General features: G+C 46.1%; 1 protein-coding gene across 1 annotated transcript in view; it reads right to left on the minus strand.

Annotated features, from left to right (window-relative positions):
- The window catches only part of CLIC6 (chloride intracellular channel 6), a 57,240-nt gene extending 34,998 nt beyond the window's left edge, over positions 1-22,242 (minus strand). Inside the window, exon 1 of the mRNA XM_070384669.1 lies at positions 20,485-22,242. Coding sequence (XP_070240770.1) covers positions 20,485-21,825 — 1,341 coding nt within the window. The 5' untranslated portion in view covers positions 21,826-22,242. The remainder of the gene's footprint in view (positions 1-20,484) is intronic.
- Positions 22,243-27,292: the final 5,050 nt, after the last annotated feature.

A 27,292-nucleotide genomic window follows, 5' to 3' on the forward strand; every position in this document is an offset into this window, starting at 1 on the left:
TCCCTCCTCAGAATTAATGCCTCTAGGGCTCTGGCTGGGTTATCTGCTTGTTTATCTTAACCCACTTCCTTTCAGTAAGGTAATTTGCAGGATCAGATCAGATCAGATCAGTTGCTCAGTCGTGTCCGACTCTGCGACCCCATGAACCCATTATAAAACACACAGCAGAGGGCTTCCCTGGTGGCTCCTGGTACCTGCCTGCCAGTGCAGGAATTCGATCCCTGGTCCGGGAAGATCCCACATGCCTCAGGGCAACTAAGCCCATGCACAACAGCTGAGCCTGAGCTCTAGAACCCAGGAGGGGACCCCAACAATTGAGCTCAGGGGCCACAAGTACTGAAGCCCTCACGCCCTAGAGCCCGTGCTCCACAAGAGAAGTCACCGCAATGAAAAACCCAGGGACCACAACCAGAGAAAAAGCCTGCGTAACAAAGACCCAGCACAGCCAAAGATTAAATAAATACATAAAGTCTTAAAAACACACAGCAAAAGCAAGTGGAAAGTGCAGAGGGCAAATAGTGTTGGGACACTGGACAGTCCTGGGGGGACAACTTTGGTGGCCAAGTGGGCTGGGTGCTGGAGAAACCTCTGGCTGTGTGCTACAACCCTCTCCAGGAAACTTCTGCAAGAAGTCACCGTGACAGTGGGTTCACACTGCGTGCTCCGGCCCACACGTGGAGCGCAAACCGTCCTTCTGCCCGATGAACGACAGGTCTCCCTCCTTGGACATGCACAGCCATGCAGGGCTGGCATCGACCTGCGAAAACTGAGGAGTCAAGTCCTGCAAAGCTGTGCTGCGAAGCCCTTCTTCCAGCAGGGCAGGCAGAGCCAAGGTGTTCCTTGAAAAACCCTTGTTGAATCGACTCTAACCCAGCTCATCACAGTCCCTGCAGCACGTTTCATGTCAGGTGGCCAAAAGAGTTTGGGTCTGGGATTTTTAAGGCAAGTAAAACCAAATGTCTATTCTTGGCCATAAATAGCTTTCTGTAAACCCACCAGTCCATCCTAAAGGAGATCAGTCCTGAGTGTTCATTGGAAGGACTGATGCTGAAGCTGAAACTCCAATACTGTAACCACCTGATGCACAGAACTGACTCACTGGAAAAGAGCCTGATGCTGGGAAAGATTGAGGGCAGGAGGAGGAGACAACAGAGGATGAGATGGTTGGATGGCATCACCGATTCAATGGACATGAGTTTGAGTAAACTCTGGGAGTTAGTGATGGACAGGGAGGCCTGGCGTGCTGCAGTCCATGGGCAAAGAGTTGGACATGACTGAGTGACTGAACTGAACTAAAACACAAAAGAAAGTGTTGAACACAAAGCTTGACACTGCCTACTGTAGAAAAATGATTTTTTAGACTTGTCTTTCTCATGTCAGAGTCCAAGAAGGCACTGGTTAAGGAGAACCAGTGGGCAATCGCAGAAAAAGGCAGGAAAATAACCACCAGTTCACTTTCCAAGTAGGTCTTTTGCTGTTGTTGCTGTTATTGTTGTTTGTTGTTTAGTCACAAAGTCATGTCCAGCTCTTTTGCAGCCCCATGGACTGCAGTCTGCTAGGCTCCTCCATCCACAGGATTTCCCAGGCAAGAATACTGGAGTGGGTTGTCATTTCCTTCTCCAGGTGATCTTCCCAGTTCAAGGATTGAGCGTGTGTCTCCTGCATTGGCAGGCGGATTCTTTACCACTGAGACACAAGGGAAACCCAAGTAGGTCTATGCCTGACCACAAGTCATCCCAGCCATGGCCTGTGGTGACAATAGTGGAATATGAAAGAACAAATTTAAAGACTATCTGCTGCTTCAGTAAGCTGGACAATGACCCCTCAAAGATGTCCACATCGTAACACTCAGAACCAGTGAATGGCAACAAGGTTATGAATTTGAGATGGGGAGGTTTCCCTGAGCTGTCAGGTAAGTGGGCCCACTCTGACCACATCCATCCTTAAAAGTGAGAACCTTTTCCAGCTGCAGTCAGCGAAGATTTGACTAGGGAACAGTGGTCAGAGAGATAAACCTGCTGGCTTTGAAGACGGAGGAAGGGGGCCCTGAGTTGAGGAAGGCAGGAGACCTGCAGAAACTGGAAAAAGCACAGATGTGGATTCTCCCCTGAGCCTCCAGAAAGGAGGTCTAGAAGGCACCACCTTCTTAGTGGTGCCTTAGTTGTAGCCCAGGGAGATGTGTGTCAAACTTTTGACCAATGGAACTGTCAAATAATACATCTGAGTTGGTTAAAGCCACTGAGTGTATGGTCATTTGTTACAGCAGAAATAGGAAACTAACACAACTGATGATGATTCCATACGGGAATCCTGAACCTTTTTCTAAGACGATTCAGTGGATCAACTGCACCCCAGTCACGCAGAAGGACCCTGAAGCAGGCAGTATGTGGCCTATTTCTGGAAACTTCCTGCACGAGCCTCTCCTCAAGGCCAAGGATTTGCAAGGTTGACAAACAGCCAAGCTAAGACCACAGCCCCTCTGTGTGGGCTTGAGGATACAATGACCCCTTTGAAATATCGGGAGGCTTGCTCATTCCTTCACACCACCCTTTAGGGCCACATGGTCTAGCAGACCAGCTCCTCAAAGAGCTTTCTACTTGACTCTGCAGGCTATATACTTTGCTCTAATTTCTTAACCTGGTAAAAGCGATCCGAGGATCCATCTGGCCAAAACCTAAGAAGGCATAGTCCCAGATCATCCTCTCAAGAGGATGAGGAGGTCCACTGTGATATTCTGCTCTTTTTATTCTTGTTTCCTCCCAGTGGTTTTTCTAGAATCTGCCTTCTCAAAAAAGAGCTTTATGGCTTCAAGCCATGGAACGTGTTCAATAGACCTGGCGCTCCCTAGTGGTCCTGAGATGCACTTTCTGGCTTATCACCTTCCCTTTAGACATATCCATACAGTCCATCCTATAGGAAATCAGTCCTGAAGATTCGTTGGAAGGACTGATGCTGAAGCTGAAACTCCAATCCTTTGGCCACCTGATGCAAAGAACCGACTCATTGGAAAAGACCCTGATGCTGGGAAAGAGTGAAGGCAGGAGTTGAAGGGGACGACTGATCTGAACTGAACTGACTGAAACACAGTTGTGACCCCAACAGTAGTGGCTTTACTGATGCATTTCAAGTTGAGATCAGCAGCTGATGTGTGCACACTTTGTTCGTGATAGGAAAATAGCAACTGAAGATTTGTAAACTACTTAGGAGAGAGGAAGTGTGAAGAGTGGTAGAGTAGGGTCACCCCATGTGCTAGGCAGAACCGATCACGAAAAAGAAACTCTGATTTTCTCCAAAAGTATTCAGATTAAATGTGTTCAGAAGTCTCTAGCTCGTTTGCATAATTATTTAGAAACAAGGGCTTCCCCAGTGGCTCAGTGGTAAAGAATCCACCTGCCAATGTAGGAGACATGAGTTCAATCCCTGGGTCAAAGATCCCTGGAGGAGGAAATGGCAACCCAATCCAGTATTCTTGCCTGGGAAATCCCATGGACAGAGGAGCCTGGTAGGCTACACACAGTTGTATGGGGTCGCAAAGAGTCAGACAGAACTTGGCCACCACACAACAACAACTTAGAAACAGTCAGCCTCCTGAACACTTAAAAAAAAAAAATCCCTCTCTATTTTTCTTTGTAATGTCTGTAAGTTTTAAAGAGACCAAAGGTCTGAAACTATCTATTTACAAAGATGAAAGTCTATTGCCTTAAAGACACAGTAGTTTGATGACCAACTTATGAAAATTGTTTGGATTAGAGTCAGGAAGGGAGGGGAATGGAAATTTCATATATTTTGTTCTAACTGAAACTAGTCAGTTAATCAGAAACAACTTAAAGGTTACTGAGAGAATTCTTGTGACCAACGCTTTTAAGATTTTAGAATGTGTTCCCTTTAATGCTTAAAGATGGCAGAAATCAGAGGCTTTACGCTTAATTTTTTCAGGTAGAAAGGAGGAATCACCTGTGTGGTATGATATGTGAGTTCTGGAAGAATCCACATGTCTAAAAATGCCCACACCAGCCCTCCGTGAAAGCCTGAATCTCAAAGAACTGTCTAGAAAAAGCCACTGTCTGTTAAGAAGTGGCAGTGGTTATCTTCCCCAGGACTAACACAGGAAAAGACACCAGTCCCAGAAACCTCTAACCTTTCCACAAGCTGACACTGTTTGTCTATTTACATGAAAGGGTCCATTTTGGTGACATTTTCTACATCTTCTTACAGGTGTTTGATGAAGTGGCAAAGCCATTAAATTCTTTTTGTAAAGGTATGCTTGTCAGATCTTATTCTAAAAGATTCAAGGCACTTTTGAGAAGCCACATTAATTACTATCGCTGGTCACTATAGTGATGAAATATATTCAAAATGTAAAACTAAATCCCAAAGACTTTGAATAGCCAAAGAAATCTTGAGAAAGAACATTAACATTGGAAGCTCACACTTCCTGATTTCAAACTACATTACAAAGATATAGTAATCAAATAGTATGGTATTGGCATAAAAATGGGCACATAGATCAATGGAACCAAATAGAGAATCCAGAAATAAACCCATGCATGTATTTATAGTCAATTAATTCACAACAGAGGAGCCAAGAATATACAATGAGGGAAAGGACAGTCTCTTCAATAAATGATGTTTCTTAAACTGGACAGCAACATACGAAAGGATGAAACCAGATCACTATTACATTACACAAAAAAAGTATTCAAAATGGATTAAAGACTTGAATGCAAGACCTGAAACCACGAAACTCCTAGAAGAAAATATATGCAGTAAGCTCCTTGACATCAGTCTTGGTGACAACTTTTTTCCTACTTGACACCAAAAGGCAACAAAGGCAAAAATAAACAAGTAGGATTACATCAAACTGAATAGCTTCTGACCAGCAAAGGAAACCATCACCAAAATAAAGAAACAATTTACTAAATGGCAGAAAATATTTTCTAATCATATACTGATAAGGGACTAATATCCAAAATGCATTAAAAAAACATGTACCAACTAACAGCAAAAAACCAACAATCTGATTTTTAAACGAGCAGAGGTTCTGAACAGACATTTTCCAAAGAAGGCATATAGATGGCCAACAGGCACATGAAAAGATGCTCAACATCCCTCATCAGAGACACATGAGATCAAAACCACCATGAGCTATCACCTCACACCTGTTTTAGAATAGCTATTATCAAAAAGGGCTTCCCAGGTGGCACAGAGGTAAAGGATCCACCTGCCAATGCAGGAGACACAAGAGACACAGCTTCGATCCCTGGGTGGGGAAGATCCCCTAGAGTAGGAAATAGCAACCCACTCCAGTATTCTTGCCTGGAAAAGTCCAGGAACAGAGGACCCTGGCAGGCTGCAGTCCAAGGGGTTGCCAAGAGTCGGACACCACTGAGTGACTGAGCCCATACGTCACATTATAGACAAAAATATAACAAGTGTTGTAGAGGATGTGGAGAAAAGGGAACCCTAGTGCTCTGTAGGTGAGAACGTAAGATGGAGCAGCCCTATAGAAAACAGTACGCAATTTTCTCAAAAAATTAAAAATAGAACTACCATTAGATCCAGCAATTTCATTCCTGGGTATTTATCCAAAGAAAATGAAAAAACTACCTGCTGCTCACAGGTCAAAGACCAGTGGTTCCAGTTGTGCCCTTCTTCTCTTCTTTAACTTTTCTGTAGGGCAGAGAGAGTGCTAATAAGACAGGAAACCACCCAGTTGGCCCTCTGGACCTTGGTCCCGTCTCGTCCCTTTTCTGCCCTCTAGTGGAGCAACAAAACAGGACCGTGAGGACAGCAACAACTAAGAAAACACCTACTGCCAGAAACAAGTTTTTTCTTTAAAGAAATAAACATCTGCACAGTTGCTAGCACTTTCTAGATGACTTTGTACACCCACCAGTGGCTGGAGTCATCTGTGCCCAGTGGAGGGGAAGGCTTTGCTCATGGTCTGTCTGTACTTTATCAGTAAAATTGTTCATTAGAGTCCTCGATCCACGTCACCAAGGGGACTATGCCCTATTTTAAAGCATGGTCCTCACTCCTCCATAATCTTAGAACATAGGGATGGCTTCATTCCTCTTCACACTTAGATTTTAAGAAATCTATTTTAGATTCTAAGATCTGAAAACAGATCTGAACCCTAAATGCATCCCCAAGTATCAGTTCAGTTCTTGCTCAGTCGTGTTCAACTCTTTGCAACCCCATGGCCCACAGCAAGCCAGGTCTCCCTGTCCATCACCAACTCCTGGAGTTTACTCAAACTCATGTCCATCGAGTCAGTGATGCCATCCCACCATCTCATCCTCTGTCGTCCCCTTCTCCTCCTGCCCTCAATCTTTCCCAGCATCAGGGTCTTTTCAAATGAGTCAGCTTTTCACATGAGGTGGCCAAAGGATTGGAGTTTCAGCTTCAACATCAGTCCTTCCAATGAAGTGATGGGACCGGATGCCAACTTAGGACATGCGACTTAGCACTCTCCTAAGCTGGTAAAATCTGAGCGGGTGAAAAGATGGCCAAGGGGAGAGGTCCAGAGCGGGTAAGAGCAGTTCCGAGGGGCGGGGGGGCAGAAGAGATGACAGGAGGGCTGTATGTGGCCAGGTCTTCTGTTTGGTGCCTGCGTTTCCCCTTTGAGTCACTCTAAGCAACGGAATACGCTCAGTCATTCAAGAAAGTAAACCCCCAGGGGATAGCAAAATGGGCTGCATTATGAAGCTGGCTTTCCAGAACAAGAGGTTCCTTTGTTGTAATAATTCCTTGTGAGAATTTTACAAGGAAATAGGCTTTTCATCTCTATGTGAAAGCTTCAGTTGGTATCAGGCCATATTATTAAATAAGGATTAAAAATAGCCCTGGAGTTTTTAAAGCATAATTCCTATAGGAGGATAAATAGCGAGTTTCATTGTGTTGGTCCACATACTTCTTATGAGTTGATTCCACCCGCTGTGACCATAAAGACTGACACACAACCTAGCCTTTGGTCAGAATTTAAAGCTAAGAGCAACTGGGTTCAGTGATTAAGTTATGTGGATCAAGGTGGTCACCCACCTACTCCACCTAATAAGACATTGATTGTTACTACAGTTGAAAAGAGAGTTGGACTATGAAGAAAGCTGAGCGCCGAAAAATTGATGCTTTTCAACTGTGGTGTTGGAGAAGACTGTTGAGAGTCTCTTGGACTGCAAGGAGATCCAACCAGTCCATCTTAAAGGAGATCAGTCCTGAATATTCATTGGAAGGACTGATGCTGAAGCTGAAACTCAAATACTTTGGCCACCTGATGTGAAGAGCTGACTCACTGGAAAAGACCCTGATGCTGGGAGGGATTGAAGGCAGGAGAAGGGGACGACAGAGGATGAGTTGGTTGGATGGCATCACCGACTCAATGGACATGAGTTTGAGTTAACTATGGGAGTTGGTGATGGACAGGGAAGCCTGACGTGCTGCAGTCCATGGGGTCGCAAAGAGCTGGACACAACTGAACGACTGAACTGAACTGAAGTTGCATGTCCCAGTTACCAACTGTCCAGGAAAACATCACTCCACATTTAACAGCCTCAATTGTCTGTTTTATTATATATCATGATTTGGTGAGTCAGGAATTTGGGGAAGGCTTGCCTGAATGATGCTTCTGTTTCATGTGACATTGACAAGGTCACTCAGTGGTGTTCAGCTGGTGAACCAGGTGCATGACAGCGTCACACACCTGTCAGGTGTTTTGGCAGAATGGCCAGAAGGCCGTCCTCAGCTGGGACTGTCAAGTGGGTACCTACAGGCAGCCCCCAGCGTGCTGGCCTCAGGGGGGGTCAGTGGACAAGGCGGAAGCTGCATGGCCCTTTGAAGTGAGAGCCACACAGCATCACTCCTGCCACATTTTCTTGGTTACCAAGTAGTCACCAAGGTCAGGCCATATTCAGAGGGAGGGGAATCAGAGCCCACTTCCCAAGGGTCTGATGGGAGGTCCGGGAGGAGGGTCAAAGAATTTGCAGCCATCTTGAATTCACCACACTATCTGATTTCAGAGTGTGCTGAAATGCTCAAACCATTTACTTATAGATTCAGGTCTTTACTGAAGTTGCTCAATCATGTCAGACCCCTGTGACCCCATGGACTGTAGCCCACCAGGCTCCCCTGTCCATGGGATTTTCCAGGCAAGAGTACTGGAGTAGGTTGCCATTTCCTTCTCCAGGGGATCTTCCCGACCCAGTGATTGAACCCGGGTCTCCAGCATTGTAGGCAGACACTTTTACCATCTGAGCCACCAGGGAAGTCCAGGGCTTTACTAACTTGAACCAATTTAAAAAAATTTTTTTAGCCGGGCATAAAAGCAATGTTGTTGTTTCATATTATCCAGTGATGAGCAGGGCACTGTACCTGTACTACTTTTTACAGCAAGTCTCACTAGCTGGAGAGTGACAGACCAACCTTCCTTTCTTGTTGCTGCTCACGATGCAAATAACCATAACATACTGGTTAAAATGACATTAACCAAAAATCATCCTCCTCCATTTCTGATGTGTCAATACCTCTAAGTTTTCTCTTTTTTTCCCATGGAAAGCAAAGGTGACCTTTATTCAAATGGTAAAAAAGAATGCTTTCTGCATGACGTCCAAAGGTGATATGAATTTTAGAAATACATTTTTTCCATGAAAGACAAACACACACACACACACAATAAAGGAGAAAGATTAAGATTAAGGGTTAGAAATATGTATCACAGGTGATTAATTAAGCACTAAAAAGTATGCAGGAATACATTCACTGTCATTTTTTTAAACCAAGTAATTTCAAGTGGAGAATATTAAGTAAAAGCTCAATTCTTTCAATTAAAAAAATTTAAAAAGCGGTGGACAGAACATCGTATGACTGACCAAACAAACTTTTTATATTGTCAAACATTCTCACAAATATGTCTATACACACACAAAGGCAAGCAATTGGGGGAAAGAAAACAAAACATCCAATTCTTTTTGAATAATGTGATGAAAGACCAATAAAAGCACTCTACTTGCTGCATACAAAGGGTTCTTACAGACAAGTTTTGATTAACAGAGTAGATGTCTAACACAGAGACAAACGTGTATGTGTGTGTGCACGGGCATGCACTCAAGTCACTTAGCTGTGTCCAACCCTTTGGGACCCCATGGACTACTATAGCCCATCGGGTTCCTCAGTCCATGGAATTTTCCAGGCAAGAATACTGGAGCGGGTTGCCATTTCCTACTCCAGACCTCTAAGTTTTGTTAAGCATGGAATTCTCTGCTCAGAGAGTTAAATGATAGCAAAAAGCCACTGAGTGCAACCCAAACTTCATCTTGTCGGGTAATTTATGGGAAGAGAGTTGAAGGCATCCAGCCTGGATGAAGTTCAAATGAAAGGGACAAAGTAGAGGAGAGATAAAGGCTTTCAGAGATTCTTTGAATCCACCGCATCCGAGGACCTGACACCCACCGAAAACACAAAGTGTTAATTGTCCTCATTTAGGGAGAAAGCCTGAAGTCTCTGGCTCTCCATTCTCACCTTCATGCTGGATGACCTTCACAGCACTTGGCAGCTGAGCTGTGCTGGGTGTCTTGGCCACACCCGTGGCCATTGTCCTAAGGGCCCCATCCGACTCCCTGGTGCGCCCACCCAGGGTGCTTCCCTGTCCTGATTTCTCATCCCCACAGCGCAGGGTGGTTGGAGGTGGACTGAGGAACTGTGGGTGGCTAGGGGTGCACAGCGAGGGTCTTCCTACTGGATCACCAAGAGCCTCACAGGCCAGAGGCAGAGTCCCGCAGGTTCAAAAAAGGGAACCCAATCTCTGGCTTCCCAGAATAGCCCTAAACTTGCACACTCTAAGTGAAAAGGGTGCACTGAGGCTAGTAGCTCCTTAACCAGCACATACTGCTTCTCCTGGATAAGAATAAATGGCTGCCACTTAGACATGACAAAGAAGTGACTGTAAAAAGGGCCTATGGGGACTTCCCTGGTGGCCCAGTGGGTGGGGCTCCATGCTCCCAATGCAGGGGGTACGGAGGTTCAGCCCCTGACTGGGGAACACGATCCCACGTGCCCGCCACACCTAAGAAGTTCACATGCCACAGGGGGGGTCTCTTGGGCCATGGCTAAGGCCCAGTGCTACCAAAATAAGTAGATAAATAAAATAAGTATTTTGTAAAGGGCATATGGAGTGGCCCACCCAATTTTTTCCACATGATGTAACAGCCATGTTTGTCATTCATCCATCCACTGAGCACAGCTGGTGGCTGAGACGGTCAAGAAACCTCCTGCAATGCAGGAGGCCCAGGTTCGATCCCTGGGTCGGGAAGATCCCCTGGAGAAGGGCATGGCTACCCACTCCAGCAATTCTTGCCTGGACAATCCCACGGACAGTGGAGCCTGGCGGGCTACACTCCTTGGGGTCAAAACGAATCGGACACAAATGAGCGACTTTCACTTTTACTTTTCAACACAAAGGCGGAGCCCTCACTGTTTGAGATCTAGAGACCACACATCTCCTTTCTGTTGGTCGCCGCCCAGCCTCCCATTCTGCTCGTCCCACCTGTCCCAGCTAACTCCGGCCCCAGTGCTCTCCTGCCTCATAAAACATCGAAGTTATTTCCTCCCAGATCACCCTCTAAGGCTGAAAGCTCCAAAAAAGAAGGTTCTGTGTTCATCAACACTGGCCTCAAGCAGTGTTACATGGTGTGTACTCCTGATTCAACTTTAAATAGACTTCTTGTTGATCAGTCACTAAGTCATGTCCAACTCTTTACGACCCCATGGACTGCAGCACGCCAGGCTTCCCTGTCCTTCACCATCTCCCGGAGTTTGCTCAAACTCATGTCCATTGAGTCCGTGATGCCATCCAACCATCTCATACTCTGCAGCCCTGCTCTCCTTTTGCTTTCAATCCTTCCCCGCATCAGGGTCTTTTCTAGTGAGTTGGCTCTTTACTTGGGTCTAAAATACCACTTGGTAGTTAGACTGAAAAGCAGCTTTTACGTTGCCCTACATCAAGACTCAGCTTTCACACAGATGACCAACTACAGAAGAAAAGAGTTGAAATAGAGCCCATAAAACTAGTAAAAATGGAGAATTTTTGTTTTTTTTTTTCCTGGCTTTCAACTTTTTATTTCATATTAGGGAATAGTCAATTAACAAGTTGTGGTAGTTTCAGGTGAACAGCAAAGGGACTCAGCCATACATGTATGTGTATCCCCCAAAACCCCTTCAAAAAATGGAGAATATTTTTAATCTCATGACCATGCAGGGATATTTAAGATCAGACTTCCCTTGCAGACTGAGTAAGTATGTGCCCACATGGTCTGCATTTCTTCACAGAGCTACACTTTCAGAAGCTTCAAAATTATCTTTTCAAACAATCTTTGGTATTTGTGTATTTCCATCCTCTCTCTCATCTGACATAAGCCACGGGTAGGCTTCCGCAATTCCCTGGTCCTCTGCAAATAGGACTCGTCATCCATCTCTATACATTGTGGTCAATTCTTTCAACAGATGGAATCCAAAAAAGAACACCTGGCTAGGAGGCACAATGTTAGAAACAGTACTTCACCACAGATAATTATTTGTCATGAATTCATTTCAGGAGATGGCAAGATCAAAGGGATATACCTTTACATTTTCAGGTGGAGCAGTGTGGGTGTGAAATGATGCTGCTATCTATACATTTTAAACTTTGTTTGAACAGGAATTCTAATAATGTAGGCAAGAGTTTGATCCTGAAAGGATGTGTGCTTGATAAAATGTAACCTACTAATTAAAAAGAAAGGGAGAAAGGCAAAATTTGAAATACCTAATCCTTCAGGACTTAAGAAGTTAGAAAATAAAAAGCAAAACAGAGCATTTAAACTTTTCAGGAAATGCATTTTCTAAGAGTGCTGTCACAGCCGATGCTTTGTTTTCCCAAGTATCCATTACAAGAAATTACTAAAGCAAAGAGGATACATTACTCCAGCACAAATAGTCAAAACAGACAGGGGTCTAACTTCCTTAATATAAAAATCAGGAAGAACAAGAACAAATTTCAAAGGCAATTTGAAAAATGAGCAAAGGACATAAACAACAAAGGATAGATCACAGAATAGATGCTAAATATTTAAATATGTAAAATTAAACTCAGTCTCATGTATACTAAAAGAAATGTGCGTTAAATGACAATGGATCTCATTTTTCACTTCTCAGATTCAAAAGGTAGGGAACACACTGAGCAGGCAAGGATGAGGAAGCAGACACAACACTCATGGAGGGTCAGGGGAGCACTGTTTGGCATAACCTCTTTGGAGAGCAAATTTAATACACGTTATCAGAATCTTAAATATGCACATCCTTCCTCTTAGCAATATCATTTCCAAGAGTTTAGGTTCCATATACGAGTATACATCTTTGGATGCATTTTCACTACAGCACTGCTTATCACATGAGAAAGGGGAAACTACCTAAATATCCAACAGTGCCAACTGATAGTAGAATACACCCACTACGAGAAAAATGCAAAATGTTAACAAGAATGTGAGGGAGCTACAGGCACCAATGGGGAATGATTTCCAAGACACAATGTTAAGTAAAGACAGCAAGATGCAACCAAATGTATTTCCAGTGTACTACCTTTCATGGCATCTGGTCCCATCACTTCATGGCAAATAGATGGGGAAACAGTAACTGACTATATTTTTGGGCTCCAAAATCACTGCAGATGGTGACTGCAGCCATGAAATTAAAAGATACTTGCTCCTTGGAAGAAAAGTTATGAGCAACCTAGACAGCATATTAAAAAGCAGAGACATTACTTTGCCAACAAAGTCCATCTAGTCAAAGCTATGGTATTTCCAGTAGTCATGCATGGATGTGAGAGTTGGACTATAAAGAAAGCTGAGTGCCGAAGAATTGATGCTTTCAAACTGTGGTGTTGGAGAAGATTCTTGAGAGTCCCTTGGACTGCAAAGAGATCCAATCAGTCCATCCTAAAGGAAATCAGTCCTGAATATTCATTGGAAGGACTGATGCTGAAGCTGAAACTCCAATCCTTTGGCCACCTGATGCGAAGAGCTGACTCATTTGAAAAGACCCTGATGCTGCGAAAGATTGAGGGCAGGAGGAGAAGGGGACGACAGAGGATGAGATGGTTGGATGGCATCATCGACACAATGGGCATGAGTCTGAGTAAACTCCGGGAGTTGGTGATGGACAGGGAGGGCTGGCATGCTGCAGTCCATGGCGTCGCAGAGTCGGACATGACTGAGCAACTGAACTGAACTTTTTGTGGAAAAAAAAACAACAACAACAACAAAGGTGTGGTATTTTAAAAACGTTTTTGGCCTTCTCTTTAACAAGTGGAGTTGAGGTACTTCCCTGGTGGTCCAGCAGTTAAGACTGTGCTTCCAATGAAGGGGATGTGGGTTTGACCCCTGGTTGGGGAACTAAGATCCCACATGTGGTGTGGGCAAAAAAATAGCTTCTAAAAAATAAATAAATAAATAATAAAAAGTAAAGTTGAATTCCACTCTCCTTGAAGGCTAGACTACAGTATAAGACAGAAATTACAGCGTGTGATTTCTCAGTTGCTGTGCTCAGTCAGTCAGTCATGGTCAGCTCTTTGTGACCCCCTGGACTGCAGCCTGCCAGGATCCTCTGTCCATGCGATTTTCCCAGGCAAGAATACCAGAGTGGGCTGCCATTCCCATCTCCAGGGGATCTTCCTGACCCAAGGACTGAACTCGCATCTGTTTCATCTCCTGCACTGGCTTCTGAGACAATGTCATAAAAGGCTTCCTCTCTTGGATCTGTGCTCTGGGGAGAGCCAAATGCCATGTGACCAGGACACTAAAGCAGCACTGTGGAGAGTCCAGGTGACGGACAAGTGAACCTCTTGACAACAGACATGAGTCAACCACCCCCACGGAAGTGGATCCTCCAGCCCCAGTCGGTCCTTCAGATGAGACCACGGTCTTGGCCAACATCCTGGCTACAACCTCATGAACGAGAACTACCCAGCTTAAGCCACTCTCAAGCTTTTGACACACAGAAACCTTAAATAGTAAATGTTTGTTGTTTTAAGGTGCTAAGTCTTAGAGTAATATGTTACACAGCACTCAGTAACCAATGCAGTGAAGATATTCACATATATGCTTGAATATTTGCAGAATATCTCTAAGGAGAAAACTAAGAGACTGGGCCTCAGGGGTGGAAGAAAACATTTTTTATCGTACTGTATCTTTTTATATTTATGTTTTTATTTTCCTAATGTATTATCTTTTCTTTAAAAAGATACATTTAACAAAAGAACCTCATAGATTCCATGAATGACTGAATTGTGCATAAATATCTTTAATCTCCCTATTTTAACTCTTAAAAAATTTAATTTGTTCCACTTGTGAAATAAAACTGAAGTAAATAGTAAAATACAAGTTGAAATATTTTAGAAAATATCTCCCCCCAACTCTGCCCAGATACAGAGCCTACTTTATAAATCAGTACTCTGTCAGAAAAAGAGCAGAGAAAATTAATGATGAAAAAAGAGAAGCTTAAGAGATTTAAATATCCACCTCCCTGATTCTCAGAGAAAACTTTTCTTGGCTGAATATCACAGGAGCTCAGAGAATGGTTAGGGCAAAACCAGCCTATTTTAGAAAATCTTGAAGAATTTGTGCTAGGGATTATCCAAGGGTCCCACTCTCTGTGTCTCCTCAAATACAATTAAGTCCATAACTCTTTAGGGACCACTCTACATGCAGGTCCTCTGTACATGCTTGTATAGCCCCCACTCAACAGGATCCCACTGTCCCTTCCTCCCCAGGTGACCATTATGTGCCAGACTATAGTGCCTTCATGGAGAAGACTAACTCTGGCCCTTGAGCAAGGGACCCTAGACTGAGCAGTGGGGAACAGAATTTGAATCCAGCAAGGCACCTTGAACCAATCATCCATCCATCTGACTTATTTACCTTCCATTACCAAGAAGAAATCTGAGCACCAAAGAATTGATGCTTTTGAACTGTGGTGTTGAAGAAGACTCTTGAGAGTCCCTTGGACTGCAAGGAGATCCAACTGATCCATCCTAAAGGAAATCAGTCCTGAATATTCATTGGAAGGACTGATGCTAAAGCTGAAACTCCAATACTTGGCCACCTGATGCGAAGAACTGACTCATTTGAAAAGACCCTGATGCTGGGAAAGATTGAATGTGGGAAGAGAAGGGGATGACAGAGGATGAGATGGTTGGGTGGCATCACTGACTCAATGGACATAAGTTTGAGTAAACTCTGGGAGTTGGTGATGGACAGGGAAGCCTGGTGTACTGTGGTCTATGGGGTCACAAAGAGTTGGACACGACTGAGCAACTGAACTGAACCAAGAACAGATGGAGGGCCTCCCACAATCCCTCTGCCGTGCCAGGTGGTGAGGACATCCCATGAATCTCACTCAAGGGCATGTGCTGTGCTGTGTGTGCACGTGTGTGTAAGAGGTTAGCAAAGCACCTCTGTTCCCACCCCAACTAACCCTGTATGATTTCACAAACGTAATGTGTAAGGGGACGACAAAGGATAAGATGGTTGATAGCATCCATTGATGACTCAATGGACATGAGTTTGAGCAAATCCTGGGAGACAGTGAAGGACAGGCAAGCCTGGCGTGCTGCAGTACATGAGGTCCCAAAGAGTCGGACACAACTGAGCGACTGAACAATCACAAAATTTGTAAGCAAGTGGCATAGACACTCAGAAAATAATGACAAAAGAAATGTCATTTGGGGGGAAAAATTAAAGTTACAGAACTGCATTTTTGCTCATTTCCCTTTTGAACACAAAATTCATATTTGGTTATGGAAATAGCATCTCCATTTTAAGCTTTTCGGACACCAAACCAAAGAGGTCTCAGCCTGCTTGCTCCTGGAGAAAGATGCACAGAGTCCACCAGATGTTGGTCCCAACAGACCCCTTTGCCACTCCCAACCCCCATTCAATGTGACAATGTTAGGACAACTCAGTTAATTTACTTATCTATTTAGGGGGGCAGCATCTCTTGTAGACAATGCTTATTCAAAGGCCATGACTTGAGTTCTACTCTGTTGCACTCAGTTTCACCTCCCGGGAGAATCTAAATATAATGGCAAATACAAGTTTCCGAGCTCAGCAGTAGCTGTGTATTAGTGGTTAAATGTATGGTGTCCAAAACATAGTTTAAGAAATTCTTAGATTCTGGTCCAGGATTAGTCACTTGTCATGTACATTAAGGTTTTTTTAATTAAGTCAGGTGAAATCTGCTAGGAAATCCATTTTTTAGACTATCCCACCCCTGCTGCATGTGTGCTCAGTCATGTCCGACTCTTTGAGATCCCATAGACTGTAGCCTGTCAGGCTCCTCTGTCCATGGGATTCTCCAGGCAAGAATACCGGAGTGGGTTGCTGTTTCCTTCTCCAGGGGATCTTCCCAACCCAGGGATCAAACCCGTATCTCCTGCATTGGCAGGCAGATCTTTCATCAATGTGCCACCTGGGAAGACCTATCCCACCCCTGGACCCTGCCTGAAAGTATTAGAAGAACCAAACCTGTGAGCAAGACTTCCTTAGCTACTAAATCCTTGTGTCTAAAGTCCTTACTTTACTCCATGGTGTTAGTATCTTGTTTGTCATTTGTTCTTGGTGTGTTATTATGTTGTCATCCTTTCCTTTGTAACGAAGAGATGAATTTTTGTTTCTAAAGACATTGCCAGGGTTACCCTATAATTTGATAAATAATTATCACTTCTTTGAGAAAACAAAACTAAAAATTACATGATCAGCAATTCATTTACCACACAATAATTCAAGGAGGCTTTCCAGTGGCCTGCTTTATACATTCATGGCTCTTTTACAACCAAGAATACATTCTTGCATAGGTACAGAATAAAATAAAATGACAAAGTAATAGAATGACAATTCTTACCAAGATAGGTAATATAAACTACCAGGTGACTAAATTTAGAAGCACATCTTATTATTACATTTCACTGTGTCGTATGTCATTACTTTCTGATAACCAATACATTTGTCACCTATACATTTTAAAAATAGGAATAAATATAAAAAATTTCCCAAATAGAATGAGACCTAATTAACTTAAAACTTTGTTTAAAAGAAAAAAAAAAAACTGTGTTTACTAGGCTGTCATGAAGGCTAGGTGAATGGTTAGAGGAACATTGTAGTATTATCCTTAAAGAACAGCTCTGTGAAATTTACACTCCAGTCATGGCATCAAAAACCCACCAAGACACACTGGCCCCTGACATGTTTACAAAACCTAGATGGTCAGATGTCCACTATGGAATACAGCGTCCAGATAAAGTACAGCCCAAATAAGGAGCTTGCTAAGCTGCTAAGTCACTTCAGTCGTGTCCGACTCTGTGCGACCCCATAGACGGCAGCCCACCAGGCTCCCCCGTCCCTGGGATTCTCCAGGCAAGAACGCTGGGGTGGGTTGCCATTTCCTTCTCCAATGTATGAAAGTGAAAAGTGAAAGTGAAGTCGCTCAGTCGTGTCCGACTCTCAGCGACCCCATGGACTGCAGCCTACCAGGCTCCTCCATCCATGGGATTTTCCAGGCAAGAGTACTGGAGTGGGGTGCCATTGCAGTTAAATTTGGCAAAGAAATCCTATTCTGAACTAATTTAAGGATTCTAAATCAAGTATCACAAAGTCAAGAGATAAAACAGGCTAAAGGGCTTTTGCTTGAGTTTTGCTTTGGGATTCTTTTGTTTTTCAGGACAATGATTATTAGAAGCAAGAGAAGAAAGTGAGATGCCTTAACAATCCTATGGGACACATCCCAAGAGACCCTTAGAAGCTGCATCAGGCAGTAGTTGCTTCAAAACCAGTTTCACTGTTTGGAGGTCCATTTGTTACTTTAACAAAAGGAAAAGGACTGAGCACCCTGCCAATCATCAGAGTCAAACATTCTGGCTAAGCCACTCAGGACATGCCCCCTTGCCTCTGCCTACCCACACTACTCTAAGCAGAATCTGAGAAAACAACTTGTTTTTACTTTTCATAATATTCTTCTCCCCCAGAGAATGGAAGTAATTGGGTATCTAGAGGTATTTTCCCTAAAATAAAATAAAATGGCAGGGATGGGATGGAAAAGGGACTATCCCCATGCAAAAATCAATGAAAGTTGATCAGAACTAGCAGATGTAACAAGAATTCACACTTATACCAGGCTTCTTTCAAGTCAGGTACTGTTCTAAGTAGAATCTTATCTTGAATCCCAGCAACCTCATAGAGTAAGTACTATTGTTGTTCCTGTTTTATCCATAAGCAACGAAGGCACAAAAAGGCTAAGTAACTTGCCCAAGGTCACACAGCAAGAAAGAAACAAAGCCAGGATTTGGCCCCAGCTCACTGGCTCTAAAATCTGTGCTACTGATCATTACAATATACCACCTCCTACAGGCAGCCACCGGTTCACACACACCATGCATTTCCAGACCTGTGCTCCACACTGGAGACAGCATACAGAGGGTGGTGTGAGTGGAGCTTTGAGAGGGGGTACCCAAGCCAAATCAGGGTTGGGAAAGCCTCCCCGGAGGAGACGATGGCCACGCTGAACCTTGGACACAAGCAGATAACCAGGCAAGGGAGGGCGAGAGGGATGAAGGGGAAGAAACTTGATTCGGGTAGAGCACATGGAAAATTTCAAGGCAGAAAAGAATGTGGTTCTCCCAAGGACCAGTAAGTAGTTTAATTTGGCGGCACAGTGGTATCAAGAGGTGGGGGTGAGGGGGCACCCAGGCAATGCCAAGGAGACAGGAATCACATCCCAGAGAGCCTCGTGATCTGGCTAAGGAGTGGGGATTTATCTGCCATAAACAACTGAGGAATTTTATACTAGGAAACAAAATGATCAGATCTTTTCTTCCTTAGCTCACTGGCTATGACGAAGGACTAGACTGGAGAAAACCAAGGATGGAAGCAGAGTCCAGTTAGGAAACTGTTTCCAAGCTGTAATGAGAGACTGGTATCCTATAGCCCAGAAACCAGAGCCAGGGGGAAATTTCTTAAACCAAGGAGCAGAGCTGGAACACGCACAGCAGTGCCGTGTTCAGGTTCCCCCTCCCTTAACTCCCCTGAAGTCTTCGTGCTCCAGGAACCCTCCTTGGGGTTTGTACCCTCAGATTATGTCCCAATACACGATCTGAAAAGTCTCAGCATCTTAAAAATTGCCCCGAACAACACAATGAATAAAAGCAAGCCCATCCTTCCCAAACTCTCTTGCCACTCAAAGAATTCTTGAAATTCTGATCTTAATCATGTTGGGAACTTTTTTTTTCCTTATTTCCTTTTTTTTTTCCAGTTATTAAAATTTGCTTACATTTCTCTCAAGGAGGTTGGGTCATAACTGGCCTCTATAAGCCTGGAAATATTTTGCAAGGATTATGATTTAACATACAATGCACATTCTTGACCTTATTATCTGCTGCTTTCCCGGTCTGGCCAAAGGTCTTTGGGAAGAACTTTTTCAACAAAAAACCTGCTCCTGGACCTTGGTCCTTATTTGTGATGCCTTATAGGAATCCCTATTTAAACTCAAAACTACCTCACTTGTATCTCTACAGAATCTTTGTCCTCTTTGACTCTTTGAAGTAAGGCTGAAAATAAGACAAAGAAGCAAACAATGGTTATCAGCATATTGCATGCCTCTTAAAAAAAATGCTAAAATGTTCCATAAATATTACCATATTTAAATAAACTTCCATTTTCCTCCCAAACATACGTTATTGATTCTCCCAAAACGAAAGAGGTTTTGGGAGTTGAAAATTTGGGCCAGGTCTGGGCCTCTGAGATTTGAGTCCTAGTATACAGTTTCACTTTACAACCTATCTGTTAGCATTTTTTCACTTTAAGTATTAGCGTTTCCTTTGGCAGAAATTGTTCGGAACATCAATAGGGCTTGTCGGGGTTTTGCTTTTGTTCTGTAGGTTCTTTGAGAACCTCCAGACTAGAAGGGCCAGTTAGGATTTTCAGGACAAAGGCCGGTGGAATGCTGAACCTACCTCCCACCATCCCCATCCCAACCTCTTTGTTTCCAAACCCTCAATTCTTCCCCGTCACATTCCTTTGGATTTCCCCGACTCGGTGGGAAAAAAAAAATTCCGCCTGCCAAAGCAGGAGACGCGGGTTGGATCCCTGGGTGGGGAAGATCACCTGGAGAAGGCAATAGCAACCCACTCCAGGAGTCTTCCCTGGGACATCCCATGGACAGAGGACCCTGGAGGGCTAGAGTCTATGGGGTCGCAAAGACTCGGACACAACTGAGCGACTTAACAACCACGCTCCTTTAACTCTTCTCGTTGAAACGCAGGCTGTCCTGCCTGGCTCCCGCGGACAGAGGGCTCGGTGACCATTGGGCGCCGAGAGCATGATCCCTGAGCGTCCCTCTGGGATCAGATCTGAAAAGACACGACTGAGGGTGCTGGGAGGGGGCTTCCCGGGAGTTGCGGGAAGCCAGGTTTACCTTAACGAAGAGGGTGATGTCGTGGTCCTGCCCCGGGGCCCCCTCCTCGGACGCCTCGCCGCCCTCCTGGCCGCCGTTCTCTGGCACTATCCCGCCGCCGCGTTTAGCGCTGCGCTCGTCCGCCAGGTGGTTGCTCAGGTCGGCCTGGGGCTCCCCGACCTCCGCCGGCTGGATCGCCTCTCCAGCCGCGGTGCCGTCGGGGGACTCCTCCTCGCCCCCGGCCGTGGCCTCCTCGCCTGGCCCCTGGAGACACTGCTCCGGCCTCTCCTCTTCGGCCTCCTCCTCCTGCCCCAAGGACCCACCCTGGTCCGCGTCCTCACTGGCCTCTGCCCTTGCGTCCCCTGGGGCCGCTTCCCCCGCCTCTTCTCCCTCGGGGTCGCCCGTCTCCTCCGCTGAGCCCCGAGGCCCCCGCGCAAGCTCCCCGGGGGTGCACTCCGCGCTCTCCGGCGCTGGGGCCTCAATCGCCTCTGCCTGGGACTGGGATTTGCGGTCCCCTCCGTCCCGGGACTCACCCTCGGAGCCCTGCGCTCCTGCCGTCGGCACCCCGACATCCGTACTGGCCCCCGTTGGCCCCCCGACATCTGTGCTATCCGCCATCGATTCCTCGGCTCCCACACTCTCCCCCGCCGGCCCCTCTGCGTCCACGCGGGCCCCCACCGACCCCTCGGAGTCCACGCTGTTCCCCACCGACTCCGGGGCGTCCACGAGGGCCTCCATCGACCCCTCGGCTACCACGCTTTCCCCCACCGACTCCGGGGCGTCCACGAGGGCCCCCATCGACCCCTCGGCTACCACGCTTTCCCCCACCGACTCCGGGGCGTCCACGAGCGCCCCGGACGCCCCAGGCGCGCTGCCGGCCGGCTCCCCCGGCCCGTTCCCCGCCTCTTCCTTCGCGTTCAAGGCAGCGGGATCCCTGGCCCCCGCCTGAACCTCCCCCGGCTCCTCGCCCTGCGCGCCTGGCCCGGGGCTCGCCTCCTTCTCCGGCTCCGCGCCGCTTGTCGGCCCCTCTCCCTCGCGGGCGTCCTCCCCTGCCTCGGCCTGGCCCTGCGCCCCGCTCCCGCCCCGCGTCTCGGCTCCTGGGCCCCCGCCGGAGCCAGGTTCCAGCCCGCCCGCTCGCCCTCCGGCCGGTCCCGGGCCTTCTCCCTCGGGCCCCGCGGCCGTCGCGGCTGCGCCCGCCCCTTCGCCCCCCGGCGCCTCCGCGGGGCCCTCTCTAGCCTCCTCTCGCTGAGCCTTCGGGCAGGCGGCCTCCGGCTCGTCCCGCCTCTCCGCCTGAAGCGCCGGGCCCCCGGACGGGCTCCGAGGACGCGGGGCGCCCCCCTCCAGCTCCGCGACCCCGGCCATGGCCGTAGATCCCTGTCTTGAACCGGAGACCCTTCCTGGACTCTGCTGAGGAGCCGGTTGGCGATAGGCGAAGGGCACGGCGCGGGGGACCGTTGCACCCCCTCGGAGAACACACCCCTGCTCCGGGCTCTAGCGGCGCCTGAGCGGTGCGCTGGGCGCGCGGGGCGAAATCCTCTAGTCAGAAGACGCCGCGCCCCTTCCCCCGGGCTTAAGCTCTCTGGGTTCTTTCACCGCTCCTGTTTCTCCCTGGTTCCGCGTCTGCTTCCCACCTGTACCCCTAATTCCGACCTTGGTTCCCTGGAATGGCGCCCGCGGGGGTGCAGTGCGCGGCTGGGGAGGGCCGCTTAGCGCCTGCACCCGTGGAGGTGCCTGGCTCGGCGTTCGGAGGTTGACCAGGAGTGCCCGGTGCCACCTCCATCCCCGCTGGGGCTTGGGCGGGGTTTGCATCCCCCTCGGTTCCCCCTACGTGGGTGGCCTGAGAGCCTGGCCAATGACGACAGCCTTTCTTGCGGCCCTTGTGGATTTCAGTGAAAAGATCCTGATCCTGCCGGCAGCTTGGGAGCTTTCTGGAACAGCTTCAAGTTCCAGAGCCATTAAAATCACCCCCAGACGCCCAAACACCTAATCCCCACTTTCCCAGGAGTCAAGTGTTAAACTTCAGCAGCTGCGCAACTGCAGGTGCCCCTGAAATGCCTCAGTGCCTACGAGTCAGGTGGATACATCCTGGAAGAAGGAAGGCAGGGCAGCACCCTTTCCTTCTGATTTCTGCAGGGGCCTATTGAGAAGTTCCAGAGGCCCCGATATAGAAGGAGAGGAGCTGTATCATGTAATCTATCGTATAATTCTGCATCTTTCTTTGATTTTCTGTAATTTAAAATGCATTATTTCTAGCTCCGGTGGTTCAGATGGTAAAGAATCTGCGTGGAATGTGAGACACCAGGGTTTGATCCCTGGGTTGGGAAGATTCCCCAGGAGAAGGAAATGGCAATCCACTCTAGTGTTCTTGCCTAGAGAATACCATGGACCAAGAACCTGGCGGGCTACAGTCCATGGGGTTGCAAAGAGTCTGAGCGCGACTAAAACACACATTTTACAATGAATACAGGCTCAATGCTGAAAATAGGGTAGCTAGAAAATAACAGCTCTTGAAAAATTTTCTGTAATCTCATTACCCATGTTAAATGAAGATATCTCCTGCCATGTCAGTAAACAAGAAATGTCACAGCCATCAGTGACTTCTGGCCTCCAAATGTGATTGAGGGTTCCCAAAACTGCAATCCAGGGGATGCCACCACACTCCATGATGACTGCTGAGGAGCTGGGGGAATTACAAAAAGCAGCCATCTACCTCTGTTTAAGCAGAACGAGGAAACTGGATTTGGCCCCAGATAGTTGAGGTGCATATGAAAGGAATGAATTCTGTAAGCCCAGAGGCTTGCATCTTCCCAGACTTAGAATGCTAAATTCCTGAATTTGATACCTGATCTTTGATGCTCAGACTGCCTAGTCCCTTTGTTAAACTTGTTCATAGCCTGACTTCCCCTCCGGCCTCCTTGGAGCAGTCTCTCAGATTTAAGTAAGGTGCTGTCTCCAGGGCTGCAGTCTTCCCTTTGCCCCAAATAAAACTGAACTCACAAGTCTCAAGTTATACATATTTTTTAGTCGACACCCACAATAAACACTTTATTTTAGAGAGAAATAAGGAGGTGGGGTGGCCTGGGGGCTGGGTGCTAGGAGGCCAGAGCAAGACTTTGAGTATACAGCAGTGAACAAGACTGAGAAGTTTCCTCCCATTATCAGAGCTTTGAGGTGGAACAACAGCAACAAAAAATAATCAAACCAGATACCTTTGGAGTTTTATATAGACATATATACTGGAATAGGGCTTTCCTGGTGGCTCAGACGGTCAAGAATCCGCCTGCAGTGCTGGAGACTTGGGTTCAGTCCCTGGGTTGGGAAGATCCCCTGGAGAAGGGAATGGCAACCCACTCCAGTGTTCTTGCCTGGAGAATCTCATGGACAGAGGAGCCTGGCGGGCCACAGTCCATGGGGTCACATAGAGTTGGACACGACTGAGCGACTAAGCACACACAAACACATGAACATATAGAAAACCTTAGCTCCTGTATCTCACACCCCCATATCCAACCTGCCAGGAAATCCTATTATCTGTTTTTTTGTTTGTTTTTTTTTTTAAGTATATCCAGAATGCAACCTCTTCTCTCTACCCTCATTGCTACCAGACTGGTCCAAGCAGCCATCACCTCCTAACTGGTTCTCCTGCTTTTCCCTCACCCTTATATCGGCTGTTCTCCACAGTCAGTTGATCCTCATTTGAAATCACCAGTCCACCATGCCACTTTTATGCTTGAAACCTTTCAAAGACTTCCTGTCTCATGTCAAGAAAAAGCCAAGTCCTTACACATCAAGTATGAGATTCCATAAAACCAGGCACCTTAATCTCTTCTGGCCTCACCGGCTTCTAACACACCAACCTCTCTGCTATTTCCTGGAACTTGCCGGGCAACCCTCTGCCAGGAATGCTCCCCGTATCCTCAGTGATCACTCTTTACCTTTTGAGATCTTTCACAAGCTCTTTTCTCAAAGCACTTATTTTACTTTATGTTTTAATTTTATTTTTATGGGAATAATCCTTAAGACCTACCCTCTTAGCAATATACAATATTGTTCACCATCATCACATTGTTGTACGTTAAATCTTCAGAACTTACTCATCTTTTGCATAAGTGAAACGTGGTACCCGTGACCAACACCTTTCCAATTCCCCCTCGCCCCAGTCCCTGACAACCACCATTCTATTCTCTTTCTATGACTATTTTAGATTCTACCTATCAGTGAGCTGATGCAGTACTTGTTTTTGTTTTTCCAGCTTATCTTACTTAGCATAAGGCCCTCCAGGTTTATCCAAATTGTTACAAACGGCAGGATTTTCCTCTTTTTTTTTTTTTAATAAGACTGAATAACATCCCATTGTCTGTATCTACCATATTTGCTTTATCCATTCACCCATGGAAGAACATTCAGATTGTTTCCATATCTTGACCATTGTAAGTACAGCTGCAGTGAACAAGGATAAGTCTATTTTCAAACACAGCCTCTACTCTCAGTCGCCCTTTTCTGCCTTGTTTTTCTCCATAGCAGTTATCTCCTTGTGACATAAGGTATTCTACTTACTCATTATCTGTCTCCTTCATCCCACCCCACCGGGATGGTGGTTCTGTGAAGCTGGGCACATAATAGGCACTCAGTAAATAAATGCTGAATTAGTGAATGCATGCATGCTTTCATATATATCAACCTGTATACAAACACATACACACATATATATATAATTTTTTTTGGTCATGCCACATGGCATTTGGGATCTTAGTTCCCTGACCAGGATGAAACCTCTGCCCCTTGCATTCGAAGCGCAGAGTCTTAACCCCTGGAGTGCCAAGGAAGTCCCCAATCTGAGCCAGTTTTCAAATACACTTTTTTCAGTTGGTTTTATACTTTGGGGGATAAGCTAATGTCATGAGACAGGCTATACACAGAAAATCTTATCTACTGACTTTGGTGAGTACTTCAGTAAATACTTTTAATTACTAGCAAAGGTCAATCAGTTGGTATAAAGGAACACAAAGGAAATGCCAAATAAATCGAGCTGTGAAGGTCACTGTGAAGTCACTTAGAGATTTGTGCAGTGTTGACTCCGTTGGCCAGCACCAGATTAGCTATTTAAATACCAAGGAGGGTTAAACAGAGGTGAGGAATTCAGGGATGGGAGGGAAAAGGCAAAAGTGCTGATAATTAAGTCGATTTTTAGTAATTTTAGAGTTTTCCTACCATCTTTTATGAGGAAACACGAAGCAGGGTAACTCAGGGATTACAAAAACAATCTCAAGGGCTTATAAATAAATAATATAAAGGTTTGTTGTTTTTACTGTTTTCTCAGAACGAGCAGACTCATTTCCACAGAGACCCTCTCTTTCTCCAGCAGGTCTCTGCTCCTTTCAGAAGAGCCCTTGGGAAGATGGTGTATCTAGAACATTCAGGCCACAGGCTACACTGTGGCCAAACAAGACGTCCCCCTTGGGTTGATTTCTCCTCAAAGACCTCCTCCTCCTCACCTAAGAATGGCCCCAAGCCTGGCTGTGCTCCATCACTTAGATAGGTATATTTCAGTTTGTTGCTGTCGTTAGTCACTCAGTCGTGTCCGACTCTGCGAGATCCCATGGACTGTAGTCCGCCAGGCTCATCTGTCCGTGGGATTCTCCAGGCAAGAAGCCTGGAGTGGGTTGCCATTTCCTTCTCCTACTTCAGTTTAGAGAAGGGTATCTCAGGATATCCCTGGTAATCTAGTGGTTAAGACTCCACACTTCCACTGTGACAGGCTGGATTCAAGCCTGATCAAGTCATGTGGCCCAGCCAAAAAAACAAAAAAAGGAAGGATATTGCCACCAAATCATCCTCACCTAGGAGGCAGGAATTTAAGCACAGGTAGAGCATCCTGTAAGCCAGTGAAAACATCACACAAACCAACACGAATTGTGTCACGTGAAACAGGTAGTTTCTCTGATCACTTTGCCTGACTTAAATCCCACCTTATCACCTGTTAACTGTGTGATCTTGAGGATGTTTTTCATCTAGAACAGTGGGCATAAGAGGATTATTGTCATTGTGAGCTTCGAATCAGAGGAAGTATGTGTGATACTCAGCACAGCACTGATTCTTGTAAACACTACAATTTCCTTGTTGTACTTGTCTCAGGAGATAGAGCTGTCACATCTGGACAGAACGGTGTATTACAGGGCAAGAAGAGCCATGGAAAACTAGGATGACACTTCATCCCACTTAGCCTGTGATGGTCCAGGTTATGTCTGCTCTTTCCACCAAGACGATGAGAGGATTCCCCCCACCCCCCACACAGGAAGTGTCTTGGTTTGAGGGCTTCCCTGGTGGCTCAGACAGCAAAGAATCCACCTGCAGTGCGGGAGACTGGGGTTTGATCTCTGGGTCAGGAAGATCCCCTGGAGAAGGGAATGGCAACCCACTCCAGTATTCTTGCCTGGAGAATTTCATGGACAGGGAGCCTGGCAGGCTACAGTCCTTGGGTCACAAAGAGTCAGACAAGACTGAGCAACTAACACTTTTGACTTTCACCCTGAACTTTTCTAACTGCTGGGAGTTTCCTCTGTTTTCTTTCCATGTGATTTTGCACTATTTTTAAAACAAACTAGATTCTGAGCAAATACTTATTGGATGATATAAAAGATTTTAAAAAGGGAGAAGAGGAGGTAGGAGAAGCAAAGGAAGAAGGGGAGGGAGAGGAGGGGGAAGCACTCCAATTTTTATTACAAACCACCTGCTGAAAGTCTTGCTGCAAAGTTAGTTCATAACCTGGAAGGATGATTGGTAGAAACACGTTCAGCCCAAGGGGAGGGCAGGGGAGAAAAGGTACAGA

Source organism: Bos mutus, chromosome 1 (genome assembly GCF_027580195.1).
Source record: "Bos mutus isolate GX-2022 chromosome 1, NWIPB_WYAK_1.1, whole genome shotgun sequence".
NCBI classification, from domain to species: domain Eukaryota; kingdom Metazoa; phylum Chordata; class Mammalia; order Artiodactyla; family Bovidae; genus Bos; species Bos mutus.